Raw genomic sequence first — 19,219 nt, forward strand, 5'->3', positions numbered from 1 at the left:
CATACCAATCCTTGAATTTGTTGGCTGCATTTGTTTTTTAAGGCTTTTTTTTCTCTTTTAACATTACCTGGGGATTGTGGTTAGGCACTTTCTGTCCTAGAGGGAAAATGTTCACTCAGAGTACCTTCCCTATGGAGTTGTCACGCTAGGACAAAAAGGATCTTAGGACAACAGAACACTCCCCCCTCTCCATAGAGTAACAAATTCTGTAGTTTACAGAAGTAACCTGAGCTAGGCTTATAATACTGTTTAACACGTATTTTTCTTTTTTGGCACTTAAATAGATATAACAAAATGCTTTCAATTGTATATTTAACAGACCCCCCCCCCCAAAAAAAAAAAGAAAACAAGAGGTTGACTTTTACGGTTTACATACACTTTAAATTGCCTGTAGAATAATTACAAAACTTAATGATTGTCTACTGAAAATGTTTCCCACATGCTGGAAGGTTAATTGGCTCCTGTCTAAATTGTCCCTCATATGTATACATGTGTGATAGGGACCTTAGATTGTAAGCTCCTTGAGGGCAGGGACTGATGTGAATGTGCACTGTGTAAAGCGCTGCGTAAATTGTCAGCGCTATATAAATACTAGTAATAAATAAATACTTCAATATTATACTAGCATATTCACTAAATGCAAACTAGTCAGGAGAAAAAAACATCCATATCCATAATTGCTTCATATGATCTTAAAACCAATCTTGTGCTGAGTTACTGGCATGTGTAAAACTTCGGCAGTGATTTAATGTTGCACTAACACTATGCAAATTAATGAAATCTATGGAGTGTAAAGTGAATTACTAGAAGGGTATAGCATGTTCACTTTTTAAAGTAAATGTTTACGTTTGCAATGTAATTTTTACTTAGTTTAGTGAATGTGATGAACATTCACATTGCAAAGAATACCCAATCATGGGAAATTTTAAAAAAGCAGGATTTTTGCTTGCACCTGATTGGATCATAGAAGTCAGCAGGGCTTCCTCTCTTTAACTAAATTAAAGGAAAATTCACTTTTCCTTTAACTTAGATTAAAAAAACACTATGCAAAGTTAACATGCTTTATTCCTTTGGTAAATTAACTCTCTTGATATGTATGACAAACTAGTGGGCTGAGTGATCTTAAAGTGACACAAAACTCAGGAGTTAAATCTTAAAAATGCATTCAAGTGCCTCAGCTTTTAAAAATTGTAGCTCATTTGTGTATCACTCAGCTGTAGATCCTCAAATCATCTCTGAATTCATGCTGACACTGTTCTTCCTTCTGGAGGGTGGTGTCACGTACCTGATGGAGCTTGAGATGATGAGGGCGACCTCTCTCTTACAACTCTGGTCCCAGAAAGCCTGATAGTGAGTACAGGTACTCTGGGGCACAGCGGTTCACGAGTGCCGGAATGAAGACTTGGGTGCAGGAGTTGAGACTGCAGGGGTTGGTGCTTCGACAACAGGTGAGTTACCGAGAGGTGGAGCGGCTTCGGCCGCCGGAGTGTGTGCCATAGCCTCCAGGCATCTGCGTCCTTCCAGCTGAAAGTAACCTTCTTGTAGGCCCTTGACTGCTTGGGTAAGGGCGGAAATTTGGTGACAAAGTTCCTCCATGATAAAGAAAACCGCCTTTTCAAGCTCCGGGTGGCTGAGTACTACTGTCACATACCAGATGGAGCTTGAGATGACGAGGGCGGCCTCTCTCTTGCAACTCTGGTCCCAGAAAGCCTGATAGTGAATACAGGTACTCTGGGGCACAGCGGGGAACGAGTGCCGGAATGAAGACTTGGGTGCTAGGTTGAAGTTCGTTAGCCACTTTGCTGCATAATGCAGTATAAACACACAGCAGGGAGGCAGACAGAAGATACTCGAAGTCAGGCAGACCGGGTTGGCAACGTGCAGGCAGGAAGGTAGTGTAGCAAGAGACAAACTCGTAGTCGGTCACAGGCCGTGTTCGATAACGTGCAGGCAATACAGGAACAGGCAGGAAGCAGAAGAATCATCAGACAAGCCAGGGTCAGGATACCGGAAGATCAGCAGAGTCAGGAGCAAGCCGGGGTCAGCAACAAGAAACAACACGACAGGAAACAGGCACAGGATACAAGGCACAAAGCTGAAGAGTACTCAGCACTGGAGATATGGAGGGGCTGAGCTTAAATAGCCCGTTTGGCGCCACAATACGTCGTAGATATGCGCACGCGCAGACGCAATCCACTTTGTATGGGCTTCCTGACAGGTGGCTACTTTTTGTTCCCCATGGTCCCTGTGTGTGTTGTAAAGTAGCCACTGATACAAGCAAGATTTAACTATTGAGTTTAGTGTTATTTAGTGTAACATACATGTCTATTAAATATTCATAAATAATAATTTGCTGCCTATAGGATGAAGGGTGAGTCCCTTTATTTTGCTGCGTTAGTGACTTCTCTAAGCATACTGGAGAACAGATTTCTGGGTCACTTTTTTTTACGCATTTGCTTTCTGTACATGTTTTCTTGAATGACCACAAGAAAAGCATTACATCGTAGGAAAACGTTGATAGTGTTCAATTGTTTTGCTATACCTTGTTCTTGTTCTATTTTTCGTGATCTAATGTTGCCTCTTCCTGCCTTTAGGATCTTTAATTTCCTTATTTCTAAATGCATGGGCCTACTGCCTGGCCTTTATGCTTATATTCCAAATTTCTGTATTGTTACTGCATATATGTAAGAACCTTTTTTTCCTCAAAACTATCAAAAACATTTTCAGCTTTCCATGGTTGAGCTCCATTGATGTGGCTTTACCATGCTATGTTAAATGTACTTTTATTTCAGGTAAAAATGTTAGTTCTTTCTGCCTGCTCCAGGATGCTGATATTACTGATCAAACAATTGTATTACAAAAGCCTGATCAAAACACACTTGTCTCCTACACTGTTTTCATCTGGAGACCTATATGTATTTCCAGGTAAATTGGAAAGTAAAGTAAAGTGGATATCATCTGTGGAAACTCAGTAGAGAATGTTATTTCTTATGTGGCCATTTAAAACCATTTTGAACTCCACAAAACCATAAGTGGGAAACAATACACAAATTGTGAAAGGGATCAAAGGATCCATTCAAGCCCCTCAATGTCAGAGCAAAGTTCAAATCATTCTCCCATCTCTCTCTGTTAGTTACTCTACAACTTATTGTACAGTCCCACATGAAAACATTTTCTTTCGGGTGATACACAATTCTATTTCTAACATGGCTTTTTCTTATTTTGTGACACAGTGCCTCCTGAAAAACCTACCAATATTACCTGTTGGTCGAAGAATATGAAAGACCTGACCTGCAAGTGGGTTCCAGGTAGTGAAGGAGAAACCTACCTACACACCAACTATACCCTGAAATACAAACTCAGGTACTGTGCCAGTGAGAAAATATAAGAAAATTGTTTACAAGTTTTATGGTGCCCCCCTGTGACCACACGCCACAATGATGCTAGTGGCAGACCCATCATTGCCACATGGACAACATACCTAAAGATATGCAAATAATTAAATTAAACTGACAAATTTGACATTTGTATGGGTTGCCAGCTCTAGCATGACTTTTGTTTCTACTCAAATTCAGACCAATACATATAATTTTTATTTTGCATTTCCTTTTATATACTGGAGATAGTAGTGTTTTTGTAATAATAGACAATCAGTGAGATTACCATCTTATTATAAGAAGAACTAAAACAAAACATATTTCTAATGAATATATATAAGCGAGACTTACATCAGAAACACTGTACATTTGAAATTAAGTTTTATATTATAGCAATTGTGGAATTATGTGGTTGATTTACTAAATGTAAATAAGACTGTTGACTGCCAGGAATTTGCACTTTGCAGGGGAAGTTCTCCAGCCTATTTGCCTTTAGTAAATCAACTTCTATGTATTAGAACATGTAACTAGAGCACATGTCTGCCACTTGACAGAAGCATGTCAGTGTTCCAACCTCAGACTTTTAAGTCCAATTATGAGAACTGGTTAATTTTTCTCAAATGAATGCAGCACATTTGTATATTTTCCAGGTGGTATGGCAGAGATAATACATGTCAAGAATATCACACCATGGGTCAATATTCTTGCCACATCCCTAAGGATCTTGCCCTCTTCACTCCGTATGAAATTTGGGTGGAGGCTTCAAACAGACTAGGATCTATCACCTCTGACATAATAACCCTGGACATTCTTGATGTGGGTAAGATACATTAGAGCCTTCTCTATGATCTGTGGAACTAATTAGCATTCTAATGAGCTTTTAAAAAAAAAATCTCTTTGTGTTAATACAATGTAATAATTTCAGCAAGCTGTATATTTTTGTATATAAAAACCCAATAACTGCTGAAAGAATGTTTGTCCAATGGCTTAAATTGCTGATTTTATATTTGCTTCTGTGTATAATTTTACAGCTACTGTTGTGAGTGTGCTGATTATAACTAATTGTGACTACTTGTAGTGTTCAAGTAATAATGGTTCAACTTGCATATTTTATTTATTTTCAGTTATTAATGTTTATATAATTCCACTTGTTTGACTATGCAAATCTTACATTTAATTAGTATAATTATTTAAATTTCGCTAAAATTAAAAAGCGCAATGGAGAACCCAAAACAGCCCGCCAGCAGTTACCTTTCAGTGTTACGAGTGCTCTAAGCTATTGATAAGAAACATATTGTTGGTTGCTGTAGGTAAGGTAATTGCTTATCATATAAAAAGCAAAAGACAGCCCACTTACTACTGTGAATGACAGGTGAGTACCTGAGCACCTGATCTGCTCACTCCAAAAGTTATCAGTGCATAAGAATAGAAGATCAGCAAGATAGAGAGAATTAAAAATGAAATACCCCTTTATTTACATCACTTTGGAGAAATAACCAATGCATTTCAGCTGCTATGCTACTTTAATTATAGCACAATGTTAACTCTGATGTGATGTAAATACAGAATAAAGGTTAGTAATTTTAAATTCTGTCCAATGTGCTGGCATCATTCTCATATAATTGCTGATTACTGAAAAAAACAGCTTCTATTTTGATTAAAGGTCTTTGATGAGTAGATAGCATGCTTGGAACTGAAGAATGTTAAACTGTTTTAAAGCTTACTAAATTATATGATATCTTGTTTTATGATGAAAGTTAAGCCAGAAAATCCCCTTCATTTGCTGGACTCTGTTAAAAAGGAGCAAAAAACAAATACCTTCATACTGATTTAAAAAAAATACATTTTAAAAGTAAAATTAGGACAAAACTTTCATCTTAAAATGTATTCAAAATGCTGTCTAATTCTGAGTAATAAGTACCAAAAAAAATCTGGTACTGTATTTCTCGGTCCCAAGACTTATTTGGGAACTTAAACCCATATAACCGGTGCAAATGTTGCAGTTTCAGCAAATGTCAGATTTCTCAACACTATTTTTTAGTAGCTTTGCATATCAAATATATTTTCAGGACCTATGACATACATTGTTGTTTTTTTTTTTAATTCTAATATATATTTTATTGAAAGTAGAAAAAAAGGGAAACCCAGATTTTACTTGTTAAATGCAACATATTTTGAATACTAATTATTATCACTGAAATATTTTCTCCTACTTATCCTGATTATAATGACACTAGCATGGCCAAAGAAAACAAATGTGTACATTCAGCCCTCATTCACACCTGATCGACATCAAATATGCACATTTTCAGCGTGTTTTGTGTAGCACATTTTTGCACGTAAACGTGCATGCATTAAGTTGCTAGTCTTTGCAAGCAGATTGGCAGATTGTGACACATTGATGTAAATGTGCAAACGTGCAGGAAACACGTGCAATGCATTTCAATTGAAGGCTGTGGGGCCAAGAAGTACATAATCTGCCAAAAGGAAGTTCATGTACTTTTTTTCCAGCAATGGGCATTTTGCTACAAGGGACAAAACTCTCAGATGTGAACATGGTCAATGGTAATTTTTGGGGGCTTTTTTTTTGTTTTTTTCGGGCAGAAAAAAAGCTACAAAATGCTCAGTGTGGATAAGGGCTAATTTTCTTTTAGTGTTAGGCCTTTTCTAATATGTTTTCAAGTCTAATTCAAGTCTAGTCAAGTCTAGTCTAGTCTAGTTCAAGTCTAATTTGCTGCAGTACAAAAAAAATCCAACAAAACCACTCCATCTTTGAAAAAAGACTTTCCTTGTCTAAATATATGTTATTTAGCTTTTGCTGAACTGTTTATTGGGATCTTATTTTTTTAATCTTCATATAACACAGATAAAAAAAAAACTTTGTTGCATTTGCCCTGCCACTTGCAAAGATTAGGGAAAGCATATATCCTGTGTGTTACATGTATGTTAAAGGAAATTGTATACTGAAATTTAAATAAATATACAGTTCTAAAATAAGCAACCATATGTCTAAGTAAATATCTAAGAAAAATTCTTGGATTGCCCGATTAGGTAACAAATTATCAGTTTTAGCTGAAAAAAACCCCATCATAAAGTCTAAAAAATTGCTAATTTAAATCCAACGCTATTGAAGTATATGGTGGGGTGAATCTTGAAAATTAATTATCTTTATTTTTATGGCTAATAGGCCAGGGGTTGCAAAACAAAGGGCATCAATGCAAAAACAAAGAGGGTTATGCATTATTACGCTGAAGGATCCACCCATAGACCTTAGTTTATGAATAAAAGCTTGTGGGGGGCTGTATCAAATACTTTAGCAAGATACACCATGTCTACTGGTATTCCTGTCTAAATTAATACTGACTTCCTCATAGAATTTTAATAGATTGGTCTGACATGAACGGTTCTTCATGAAGCCATGTTGTTTGCTACTTATGATACCATTTTCATAGGCAAATTCCTGTATATAGTCCCTTTTTATTTCTTCAAATATTTTACACACTATTGATCTTAAGCTGACTGGCCTATAGTTACCCGGCCTCCCTTTTTGTATATAGCACATTTGCTTTTCGCCAATCAACTAGTGTACCATACCTGACTTTAATGTGTCCCTAAAGATTATGAACAGTGGTCTGGCTATGACCTGGCTGAGTTCCCTGGGCACACAGGGATCAAACCCACCTGGAGATTTGTTTATATTCAGGGGGTTATTCACAAAGCTGCCGAAGGAAGCTGAGTAAATAACCCAGCTGAAGTGAGCCAAACAAAGTTCGGCTATTCACTCCGGCTCAGTATGGCTGATTTCAGTACATCGGCTGCCTTTGGTCAACCGAACATGTTCTGCATGTACGGCTGAGCCAAAGTGCAGAGGGACTTTGACATCTGGATCGGCTGAGCCAAAGCACTCGCTGCCGTTCTCCCCTATTCTCACATTTTCACCTGCACACCTTTCTACGTATATGTAGTTAGGTTAGAAAGGGTGCCATGTTTGGAGAGAAGCACATGTTTGCCTAATTTATCCCATCTAACATATACTGTCAGATGGCCACTGGATGATGTTGATGAAGATATGCATTCTATATATTTTTAGGAAACAGGCTTTCTTTGCAGTACAGTATATAGATCCACAATCACTTTAGGGATAAGATCATCAAAAAAGGGCAGGGGCCTGGTAGACATGTGCGCAGCATAAAAATTTGTTTTGGATGAAATGAATGAAATTCTTTTTTTCATTCATATCATTTGATGAAACAAATAATTATGCTGTTTTGGATTCGGAGGAAACAAACCTCCGAATCCAAAATTGCACATTTAAACATCCAAGATGTGTATCCAAGATGGCGACACCCATACATGCGTATGATGTCACCCAACATGTGACGTCAAGCACTCCGCCTCCAAGATGGCAGCTCGCATAAGCAGAATGTACTGCGGGACAAATATTGCTGCTGCACATTCTGTAAATGAATTAACATATGCCTGAATATTAGGGATGCACCGATATATTGGCCACCAAAACATATCGGCTGAAAATTGCACTTTTGGCTAAATGCCGAAACTGCAATTTTCCTGCCGATACATCCCTGTTTTCTCTCCTCCCCGCTGGGCGCTGCTCTGTGTCCCAGCGGGGAGGAGAGAAAGTGTGACAGCCGGCTGAGCGATGCGGGAGTAGAGCACTGTGAGCGGCCGCCGTCTCTCCTCCCAGACCGCTCAGCCTCCTATCACAGTTCGGTAGAGCGATGTGTGGGCGGAGACAGCCCGTCACAGGAGGCTGAGCTCTCCTCCCTGCACCGCTCACTCAGCCTCCTTGAGTTGAGAGCGGGTACAAACATTCATCGATACTCGGTTTTGACATTTCCATTTTGGTGCACCTCTACTGAATATAGTTTTTCATATATTCGTGCATATAATAATTTGTTATTTTGGATTTGGACGAACCGCTGAATCAACAGAATTTTGTTGATGATATAAGCAGCACTCTATGACTATGGAAAATACTTTTGATATGGCACTTCATGGAGGGGGCATATTAAAAACTAATAAGCAAAAGGGAAACATAGGGTATAAACATAAGTTAACCAATCTATATCTTCTGCCTTCATAATAAATACAGAATTCACAAATGCTAATAACACAGTTCTAAAAATTAAGATAAATGTTTTTTTTTAGAATTTGTATTTTACTTTTTTTTTGCAATAAATGTAAATGCTTTATACATTTGCCATCTGGAGTACATTGGCAACTGTTACAGTCAGAATTCTAACCAAGTTTGACATATTTACGCAGTCACCACAGACCCACCATCAGATGTTCATGTGAGTAGAGTCGGTGACTTGGAGGATCAACTCAGTGTTCGATGGAATTCCCCTCCTGCTTTGAAGGACTTTCTGTTTCAAGCTAAATACCAGATTCGATACAGAGTAGAAGACAGTTCTGAATGGAAGGTAAGAAGAGCTTGCTGTGTGGCTACAAACCATATGTTTGTATGAGTTATGCGATTTTACATTTATAATGTATATAGGTTATGGGATCCCTGTCAGCGATCCAATATTCACATGAGGAAAAAACACAAACAGGAGGGACTTTCCGCGCTAAACCCTGGTGCAGACAAATTTATTTCAGATAAAAGCAATAATAGATGTGAATCATACTCACAGAGGTCGATATGAATAAAGCATTGTGTGTGAATACATGGACCAAAGTAAAAGCCAGTGACAGCTGCACAGCCGAGCCTGTGTACCAGCATGGTAGGCTGTGATGACGTGTTTCCCGGGGTCACACCCCCTTCATCTGATCGGGGTCACGCCCCTTCATCAGATCGTCTGAAGGGGGCGTGACCCAGGAAACGCGTCATCACAACCTACCCTGCTGGTACACAGGCTCGGCTGTGCAGCTGTCACTGGCTTTTACTTTGGTCCATGTATTCACACACAATGCTTCATTCATGTCGACCTTTGTGAGTATGATTCACATCTATTATTGCTTTTATCTGAAATAAATTTGTCTGCACCAGGAAAGTGCCCCTGTTTGTGTTTTTCCACAGATTTTGCAGTCCCCCTGGCTGGTTTGGGGCAGCGTCCTGCAGATCTCACACCACATCACTTTTTTTCAATCAGTCTCTGCACTCTTTTACAAAACTTTTGTGTTTTTTAACCCTGGTGGAGCAGTCCCATTTGGCGCTTTTTTTGTTTATTATTATACAATACTCACATGAGTTTTCCCTTAAAGTGACACTAAACTCAAGAGTTAAATCTTAAAAATGCATTCAAGTACCCTATTAACAAACATTTACCTTATTTGTGCATCACTCGGCTGTAGAGCCTCAAATCCTCTCTGAATTCATGCTGACAATGTCCTTCCTTCTGGAGGGTGGATACTTTTGTTCTCCATGATCCCTGTGTGTGTTCTAAAGTGGCCATCACTCCAAGCTCGCTCCCATGATGGACTACAATCTCATGTTTAGATTACTGATTTGTATTGAGATTGTAGTCCATCACGGCCACTTTACAACAAACACAGGGACCATAAAGAACAAAAGTAGCCACCCCCAGAAGGAAGGACAGTGTCACCAACAATTCAGAGATGACTTGAGGATCTACAGCTGAGTGATGCACACGTAAGATACATTTTTGTTAATACTTCAGGTACTTAAATTTATTTTTAAGATGTAACTCTTGAGTTTAGTGTAACTTTAATTTCACTATTTCAGCCTTTTATTGACTGTTTTTTTCTAATCAATACAAGCCTCGGGTACCTTAGAGCAAATTTTAGCAGTGAGCACACTCTTGTTGCATTCAAAGCATTACAGATATACCAGCTTTCTCGCATGGTGTGTCTCTGTCCACAGCTGATTCCCTACTCTCTCTTCCTGGAGCCAAGCCTAACTCTGATTTTCCCTGCTGGTCGCATAATAGTGATCCCCCTGATCACGTTTGTGTGTTTAAAACTTGACATGCCCCAGCATTGACCTAATATTTCTACATCACGAACTGTTTAAAAGATCTGTCATGTATATGGTGCTCCCTGCATAGCTTTGGTCTCTAATGCTTTGAAAGCAAGGAGAAAACATACTGTAGTTGATACTGCTGTAATCTGCTGGTACTGTAAAGATCTATTACTTGTCTTGTATATGACTGGAAAATATCTACAGAGGGCTGCAGGTACAGGGTGGAAGAAGCATTTTAACTCTTTTTTTGACAAATGTTATAATGTTATATTTATTAGGAGAAAATTAAGACTGAGCAAAGTTATCTACCTGCATAATTTGATTGTAGTCAACATTTACATCCAGCAACATTTTCCTCTTGCTCCCTAATAAGTTAAAAATATTCATAAAAAGCAAATGGCTGGGCTGAATTATGGCTCCCAATATAAATGATGATATTATACTTAACACCCTAATTTCTATTTCTTCTTAAATGCTACAAATATTTTCTAAAGGTAACACATATAAATTAGGAGATCCTCCATGAGAAGCGGCAAGTGTTAATATTATTTGGCATGGCAGATGTAATGGTGATCCCATTGCCAAATTACTCAATCTGCTAAATACGTAGTTGGTATTACATACTAGGTGTTGTAAGTCTAACAACTGGACAGGAGAATGTGTGGATACCTTTGTACTAGGGCTGGGGAAAGTAAAGATTAATTTCTCGATTAATCGGTAAACTTTTTGATCAATTAAAATATTTTTGATCGCTAATGAAAACACTCAACTCTCCGCTGGCTTCCGGGAGTCCCGTCGGCGATCCAGTGACGTCACGGACATCGACGTCACTGGACTCCCCCCCTTCCCCAAGTGGCTCCGTTGGCTAACGAAGGGAAGGGGGGAGGAGTCCGGTGACGTAGATGTCCGTGCCGGCTAACGAAGGGAAGGAGTCCGGTGACGTAGATGTCCGTGACGTCACTGGACTCCTCCCCCCTTCGTTAGCCAACGGAGCCACTTGGGCAGGTGAGTTTGCCCAAGAAACTTTCTGCACGAGCACCAGCCAAGGCATTGGCCTATACACATACAGCACAGCAATGAAGTAATAAAATGAACTAGGATCACACAAATCCAGCACGTTATTTTTCTGAGTTGCCCCACTCAAGCGACGGCCATATTGAGTGGGGCACGTGAGATTAATAACGTGCTGGATTAGTGTGATCCTAGTTCATTTTATTACTTCATTGCTGTGCTGTATGTGTATAGGCCAATGTAGTTGGATCTGTATGTGCGTTATAATTAATCGAAATTAATCGATTAATCGATTTTTTAAAAATTCGATTAATCGAACGCGAAAATTTTAATCATTACCAGCCCTACTTTGTACATTTGTCAGCAATTGTTTGATTGACCAGACCCAGATATATTTCATTTGATTTGCCAGGCAAAACTACTGTACATAACCAATTCTACTCTACTTTTTACTTTTTGAATGTATAACTTTTTGACAAATTGTTGTCGCCCTTGAACACTGGAAGATACCCATCTAGCATATCACCCCCCGTATGCTGAAGGGAATTTGGAGCTGATATTTTCATGGCAAGGCTTTTTGATCCTTGCAGTCCTATGATATATATACAGTATACCATGTATATATATTCAGTTGTTGCAATTACAAATGTTTAGACATTCTCATATTTATTTCTTTTGTTTGTATTGGAATGACACAAAAAAATTGTAGCAAAAAAGCCAAAATGATTGGCACCTTCTCCAAATTGCAAGAAATAATTGCATTCCAAGTTTGTTATGCTCCTGTAATTTGTAATTAAACTCACCTGTATCAATTAACAACATAGAAATCACACCGACAACCAGTTAACCACAACCAGTATGGTTTCTGTTGTGTGTCTCTGTGTGCCCTACGGAGCATGGAGAGAAGAAAGAGCAGCAAAGAATTGTCTGAGGATTTGAGAACAAAAATGGTGGAAAAGCATGGTCAATCTCAGGATTGTTCAAATGGTGGATAAAGAACCTCAATCAACTTCCAGACATATTCAAGGTGACCTTCAGGTACAGGGTACAACTGTGTCAGCTCACACTATACGTCGCCATCTGAATGAAAAAGGACGCTATGGCAGGAGAGCCAGGAGGACCCCCTGCTGACACAGAAACATAAAAAAGCCAGATTGGAATTTGCCAAAACTTACCTGAGGAAGCCAAGATGCTTTTGGGAGAATGTGCTGTGGACAGACAAAACAAAATTACAGCTTTTTGATAAAGCCGAAAAAAATACAGTCCCTACAGTCAAACATGGTGGAGGTTCACTGATGTTTTGAGGTTGCTTTGCTGCTTCACACACTGGATGTCTTGACTGTGTGCCTGGCATTATGAAATCTGAAGACTACCAAGACTACCCAGTGTCAGAAAGTTGGGTCTCTGTCAGAGGTCATGGGTCTTACAGCAGTACAATGACCCAAAGCACATGTCAAAAAACACCCAGAAATGGTTTCAGACAAACCACTGGAGAGTACTGGACTGGCCAGCAATGAGTACAGATCTGAATCCCATAGAGCACCTGTGGAGAGATCTCAAAACAGCAGTTGGGAAAAGGAACCCTTCCAATCTGAGAGACCTGGAGCAGCTGGCGAAAGAAGAGTGGTCCAAAATTCCTGTAGAGAGGTGTAAGAAACTCATTGATGGTTACAGGAAGCTATTGATTTCAGTTATTTTTTTCCAAGGGCTGTGCTACCAAATATTAATTGAGGGTGGCAAAAATGTTGTCCAGTCCATTTTTGGCGTTTTACGTGGAATGTATCAGATTTGGCTTTTTTTCCTCCATTTTGTTGTGTCTTACCAATACAAACAAAATAAATAAACATGAGAATGCCTAAACATTTGTAATTGCAACAATTGTCTGCGTGAAGTGGTGCATTATCTGACAGAAATGAAGGGTTGCCAATATTCTGGGCCATGACTGTATATATACAGTATAATAGCATTTATTTTTCTTTATTTGAATACACACTGAAACTGATTGGTTGTTTTGTATTTATTCCTTTTAGGTGGTAGATGATGTGGGTAACCAGACTTCCTGTCGTCTTGCTGGATTAAAACCAGGGACTGTATACTTTGTTCAGGTTCGGTGTAACCCATTTGGGATCTATGGATCTAAGAAGGCAGGCATCTGGAGTGACTGGAGCAATCCAACTGCTGCATCTACTCCAAGAATTGGTTAGTGTTCTGCTGATTAGTTATATATAATTTGTTAAAATCAAATGTGATGCATTTGCTTGATGGATAAGAAGTCCGTTAGTTTAAAGGCTCCACTATGTTGTCTTAAGGCCTTTTTTTGAACGCTAACTAGTATTTTTTTTTACTTGTGTGGCTACATATCAACTAGTTTTAGTGCTATATACACTTGCATTTTTACATTTGCATGGATTGCATTGCAGCACAATGTACTTGGAATCTGCAAGTGCACAGGGGCACACCTTTCAAATCTCTTTCAAAGAACTGTGTTTTTGCATCATTGTAGTCAGTAAAAATAACATTCACTTTTATCAGCTGGTCATGAATTTTGCTTGTGTGGAAAAGAAACTTCAACACTTGCAATTAATGAAATGAGAACATGGCACTAATGATACTGATTGAACCTCAAAATATCTCTCTTAAGGTGGCCATACACTGTACAACCATCGCAAGACCTTAGTCTTGCGATGGTTGTAAAGTGATTAAAAAACCGTACGATCTGCCCATCTTGGACAGGCAGATCGTACTCTCGATCATCGCAAGCATGCCCCCCTGAGGGGCGGGCTTCCGATGACCGCAATGCTGAACGGGCAGTGTGCGCGTGCGCACACCGACCCGTTCGGCATTTGTCTCCCGAGCACCGTTCAAACCAGCCGAAAATCATACAATTTTCGGCTTGTTTCCTAGCGTGCTCCTTAGACAAAAGACGTGCGACCGTACAGTAGAAACGGTCGCACGTCTCCGTTCACACTGCTCGAATTCTCGTACGACCGCGATTCTCGTACGAGAATCGAGCAGTGTATGGGCACCTTTAGAATAAGCTTGAAATTAATTATGTGAATCCACAGACCAATTTATTGCAGTAGTTTATAAAGTTAACTTAGAAGGAACTCAGCAGAACACTCACAACGTATTAACTGTATTGTGACAACTTCCTTACAGTTTCATGACTGCGATTCCTCTTTATCAGATATATCCAAAAATGCTCTGGATAGGGAATCTTAAAAAATAAATGTTAGCTCTTAATACTGTGCTGCCCTTTTTATTGGGTGAATACTTCTGCACTATGATCTTATAGGGATGAAGGCGTCCAAACTGGCTATAATAATACAATTTTAGCTTCTGATTAGCATCCCAGATGTCCTGAACTATGTGGTGTTTTAAAAGGCAAATTTCCTAATTGCTCTTAATTTATTCCTCAAATGATCTGCTCACTCTTGACTCCCACACCTCCCTTGTGCTTTTTGAGGCTGACCATCACAGTGATGGGGAAATATTGGAGGGGAAGGCTAGCCCGGGATTAAACTGGGAAGTATTGAAGAGTGTTAATGAACATTATTGTTAAAGGTGCCCAGGAGACTCACTTAGATATTAAATTGCATGGATAGACACATCTGGGTGTCTGCAGTGTATTCTAAACAGCTTAGTATCACATCGTGAGATTAGCACTTGACTCTTTTTAACCCATTGTGTGAACAAGTTCAAATATTAATATTCCTGTGTGCCACTAATCATATCTTACAACATAAAAAAGCCAACCTTTCTGAAGTGGGAGAATTCTCTATCGGTTGGTTTCCTGTTTCCATTAAAAACTGTATTGTAAAACCACTACTCTGCACTGCCTATGCTTGTTGGTGGTCCCTATATGGTTCCTAGGCTGAAAGCCTAAGTTGTCCAAAGTGAACTATAGGGGTTCTTATCGCACTAATGATTTGTGTACCTGGTTTTCTCTTCTTGCACTGCTTATACAAGATTACATGAAAGTTGCAATTTGCAACTTTCAGAGAGAAACCAAGGGAAAGCAACATTCACAGGATGTGATGCAAAGGCAAGGGTCTGTTTGCTGATCCTCTAACTGAACTCTGTAATAAGCAGCAAGAAGGCTTACAGTATATGTCAGTGTAGACTCTCTCGAAGTAGGGAAGAAACCAGCATTTAAAAGATAAGGAATGGCTAGCCCCCTTTGCCCCTCTCCTGTCTGGAAATGGTCCTGTTTATGGTGCATACTGCATTTTTAAAGGAAATTCTTAAATATTTTATTTTTAAATATGTTTAAGTATGCAATCAGCTAATATTATATTTTAACAATTTTAATATTAAGATTCAATAATATTTAGTAATTTCCTGAAAAGATTTGTGCCTACATAAAATATATTGTATGTTGTCTTATGAATATATTTTGACCCATTTATTGGAAATTCTCTAGTGTAACTTTATAGCAGATTATTTTACACATGTTGCATCTACATCATTCTTATGCCAATTTAAAATCTAAAGATGTATTGAGAATAATTTTCATTAATAAAGATAAAATAAAAATAACACAAGTAATAACCACTCAATAGATAGATAGATAGATAGATAGATAGATAGATAGATAGATAGATAGATAGATATGCTGAGTTCGTCCATTTGCTGTCTTTGAAGGAATTTATTGGTTTCTTTTAAAAGGTTATCTACTATTGTTGTTGCTACTGCCATTTAAATTGCATGGCACATGTTTTTTCTGTCTGTGAAATAACCATTTAACTGCATTTTAACATACCTTCCAGGGAAAGTATTTGAATATTTTACAGGAATTGTGGCCACAGGCTACTATTTCAGACCATTTGATAATGTTGTTCACTTCCCATAGAAGGAATGTCAGTCTTTGTTTTACTTACAGCACATGAGATCATATTTTTGCAAGCATTCAGTGGGCAGCTATCTCTTTTTACCTAACCATTGAGAGCAATCTGAAAAACATTATTATATAACTAAATAAATGAATAGTGCTATGTTCTCCAGGCTCTCAACAATGTCCTGTTATATTCACACTATGTTCCTGGCATATAATTTCTTCCTAAGAAAAAACTCTCCATGGCACACTATACACATTTTTAAATGTTGTTTTCCTAAAGGTGTAGAAAGGGATACAAAATTTGAGAGCTCTTATTACTAACTTGTTTTTGAAGGTGCATGCTCCAGGTTTTCATCCTAAACCTTGCTTCACTAAAGCTTCGTTCACACGGGTGTACAGACATTTGCAACTTTCTCAATGCTTTTTCAGATCTAAGACCTGTTATGTAACATAAAAGAGAATGGTCTAGTACACACGCAAAAATCCAACGTATTTGCATCGCAGTGCTTAAACTAAATATCTTTCCTTTAAACAAAATGCATCCAAAATGTGTTCTAAGACATTTCACAAGCATATTAAAAAGCTTTTTTTTTCAACACCTGTACAATCTTAACCTAACTGGTTACCAACTCAGCATTTGGGACTTGTTAACTATACTTATTTTACATTACCTTGTAATGTCTAGTTTCTAATGTTTAAAAGGAAACTTCACTTTAAAAATATAAAAATGAAAAGATCTTTTAAAAAATGTATATAGCATATAAAATTGTTTCAAATGTCATTTTGTAATTTAATGTTATTTAAAAAATACCTTTCCATTTAAAACTGCAGCAGTTGTAAAGTTCTAAATTTGTCAAATATTTAATGCAATATGGTGACTTAGAGGCGTTCTGTTCAGTTGGTATGCAGTTGGTGTACGGAGCACCCCCAGAAATGTCAATTCTTGCTTCTGTGATTGGCTGACTTATTTTACCGGAAGTCTGCACTAAGAAACAAGTATAATGTTTGGCATCCCTTGCAACAGGAATTACATTTTTGGTGAGATACTCCCTAAGGGGTCATTACTACTAAAAGGGATGCAAACACTGCACTGCTCATTACAACACAGGAAGTCCACCAGCTGGTTATATAATGAACCCAGACCCTCCCATTCAGGAACCAGTTTGGAAAGGACATGCTGCAACAAACAGCTTTTTGTTCAGAACAGAAACGGGTAGGAAACTGCCACAAAGTTTGTTATAATCCTTGTAATGTACACAGATCGCCCAGAGAGGATTTATTTTTTTCTCAACAAAACTGGAATTACTATTTCAGTTCATCTGAATTTACTTAACTGTTTGCAGTAAACACAAGCCAGTGTAAAATGACTAAACCAACCCCTTACATTAGTTTCAGTATTGTTTTGTCCTATATTTTGTTCTATTTCTAAATGTATAGCTTGCAATCTGGCAGAGTTTTCCGTGACAAAAACAGTGACACACTCTTATGGTATACCATTACCTCCTGAACTGTCAGGAGCTGACAATATTTGGAGCAGACAGGATTTTGCCTGAGTTGGCTGTACACTTAATAGTCTACAGACTGCTCTTTCTCCTAGTCAAGAATGTCTTAACTATGCTTCGACACCTGGTGTTCTTGCGAAAAAGCCAGTTTTCAAAATTATTTCCCAGTGGGGAAATACCTCTTGTTTTTTATACCTTATCAGCTGCCAGCAGATTTCAACAGTTCTCTGTTTCTTAATTATTAACCTATCTCCATGTTATTATTTTCCGGTTTTTATAATCCTGGGTATAAACAGGATTTGAAGAAAACAGCTCTGCTAACTCCCATGACAAGTTATTTAAAACATATACACAGATATAGTTGTGTTTCAAATCTGAGTTGATGAAAAAGTTAGGAGAACATCATTTTGAACACTAATACAACAAATAGATAGATTTTAAAATTCCGTTTGGACAGAAAAATTATTTCATTTTAAATCCCATACTATACAGATGTGGTATATTTCATGGGGATCCTTTTTGAGAAAGTTTAATGTCATATGTGAGCCAGGGGATTTACCAGATGAAAATAAAAGTATCTAATATGGTTGTTTCTGACAACAAATATCAGTTTTTCTTTCCAAAACCATTGTTCTTTTATAACTCTTAAAGAATGTTGATTTGACATCATAAATGTTGGCTTCTTGCAAAGGTTACTAATATACCGTCAGAGGCTTGAAATATTATATTTATTTTTATGTGTGTATAAGGATATAATTTGTTTGGTTGGGTGGCCATAGCAATGTTTCATTGTTGGAAGGCTGTGCAGAGTGGCAGTAGGTTTGTGAGCAAGTTGTATAGCAGGATCTATGAAGTAGGCTCTTTGGAGCTCTGTGTTGTATTTCCTACAATGTACCCTGGAAGTCCAGCACCAGGGTCACCGGCCTTTTGGAGCTGTCCACAGCAGGGGCTGACTTGCAACTTTTAGCCTAGGGGGCAAGTACATCCCAGAGGCCCATGGTGCAGCAACTTGGCCCCCCATTGTGGCAGACGGGTGGGGAGAATGCGGGGCAAAGGCAGAGCGGGAGGCTCTGCCTCTGCCCCGCATTCTCCCCACCCTTCTGCCACTTTTGCCATCCATGTAACGATAGTGTGAATGGTCGGGGGATGTGAGGACTCCTATTAGGTCCATGAAAGGGGTGACTGGCTAGGGGATGGTGCTCTCCTCACACTGGGCTCCCTACATGGTTCTGGCCTTACTCCGCTCCTTGTCCACTACTTAGGCACTCTCACCCACTGTAGACCGCCGCTGGCTGTCCATGCTTCTGAAAGCGGCTGTTATGCCCCCACACCTGCTCCTCCTTAATTCTTCTTCTCCCCACGTCCCTGTGCGATCATGGATGTAGGCGGGCGTTGAGTGTGAGGCAGGGAGGAGCTATGAGTGTGAGGCAGGGAGTGGCAGGTCTAGCAGTGTGAGGCAGGGAGGGGCAGGTCTAGCAGCGGCAAGCGTGAGGCGGGGAGGAGGTGCGGCATGTGAATGCAGGCGGGCGGGTCTAGCAGCGGCAAG

General features: G+C 38.9%; 1 protein-coding gene across 1 annotated transcript in view; it reads left to right on the forward strand.

The window, feature by feature from the left end:
* CRLF1 (cytokine receptor like factor 1) overlaps positions 1 to 19,219 on the forward strand; it is a 130,924-nt gene that overhangs the window by 65,119 nt on the left and 46,586 nt on the right. The window contains exons 3-6 of the mRNA XM_018557487.1: positions 3,234 to 3,363; positions 4,028 to 4,197; positions 8,664 to 8,821; positions 13,365 to 13,533. Of these exons, the coding sequence (XP_018412989.1) occupies positions 3,234 to 3,363; positions 4,028 to 4,197; positions 8,664 to 8,821; positions 13,365 to 13,533 (627 nt within the window). The remainder of the gene's footprint in view (positions 1 to 3,233; positions 3,364 to 4,027; positions 4,198 to 8,663; positions 8,822 to 13,364; positions 13,534 to 19,219) is intronic.

Source organism: Nanorana parkeri, unplaced genomic scaffold (genome assembly GCF_000935625.1).
Source record: "Nanorana parkeri isolate BGI_ZX_2015 unplaced genomic scaffold, ASM93562v1 scaffold286, whole genome shotgun sequence".
NCBI classification, from domain to species: Eukaryota; Metazoa; Chordata; class Amphibia; order Anura; family Dicroglossidae; genus Nanorana; species Nanorana parkeri.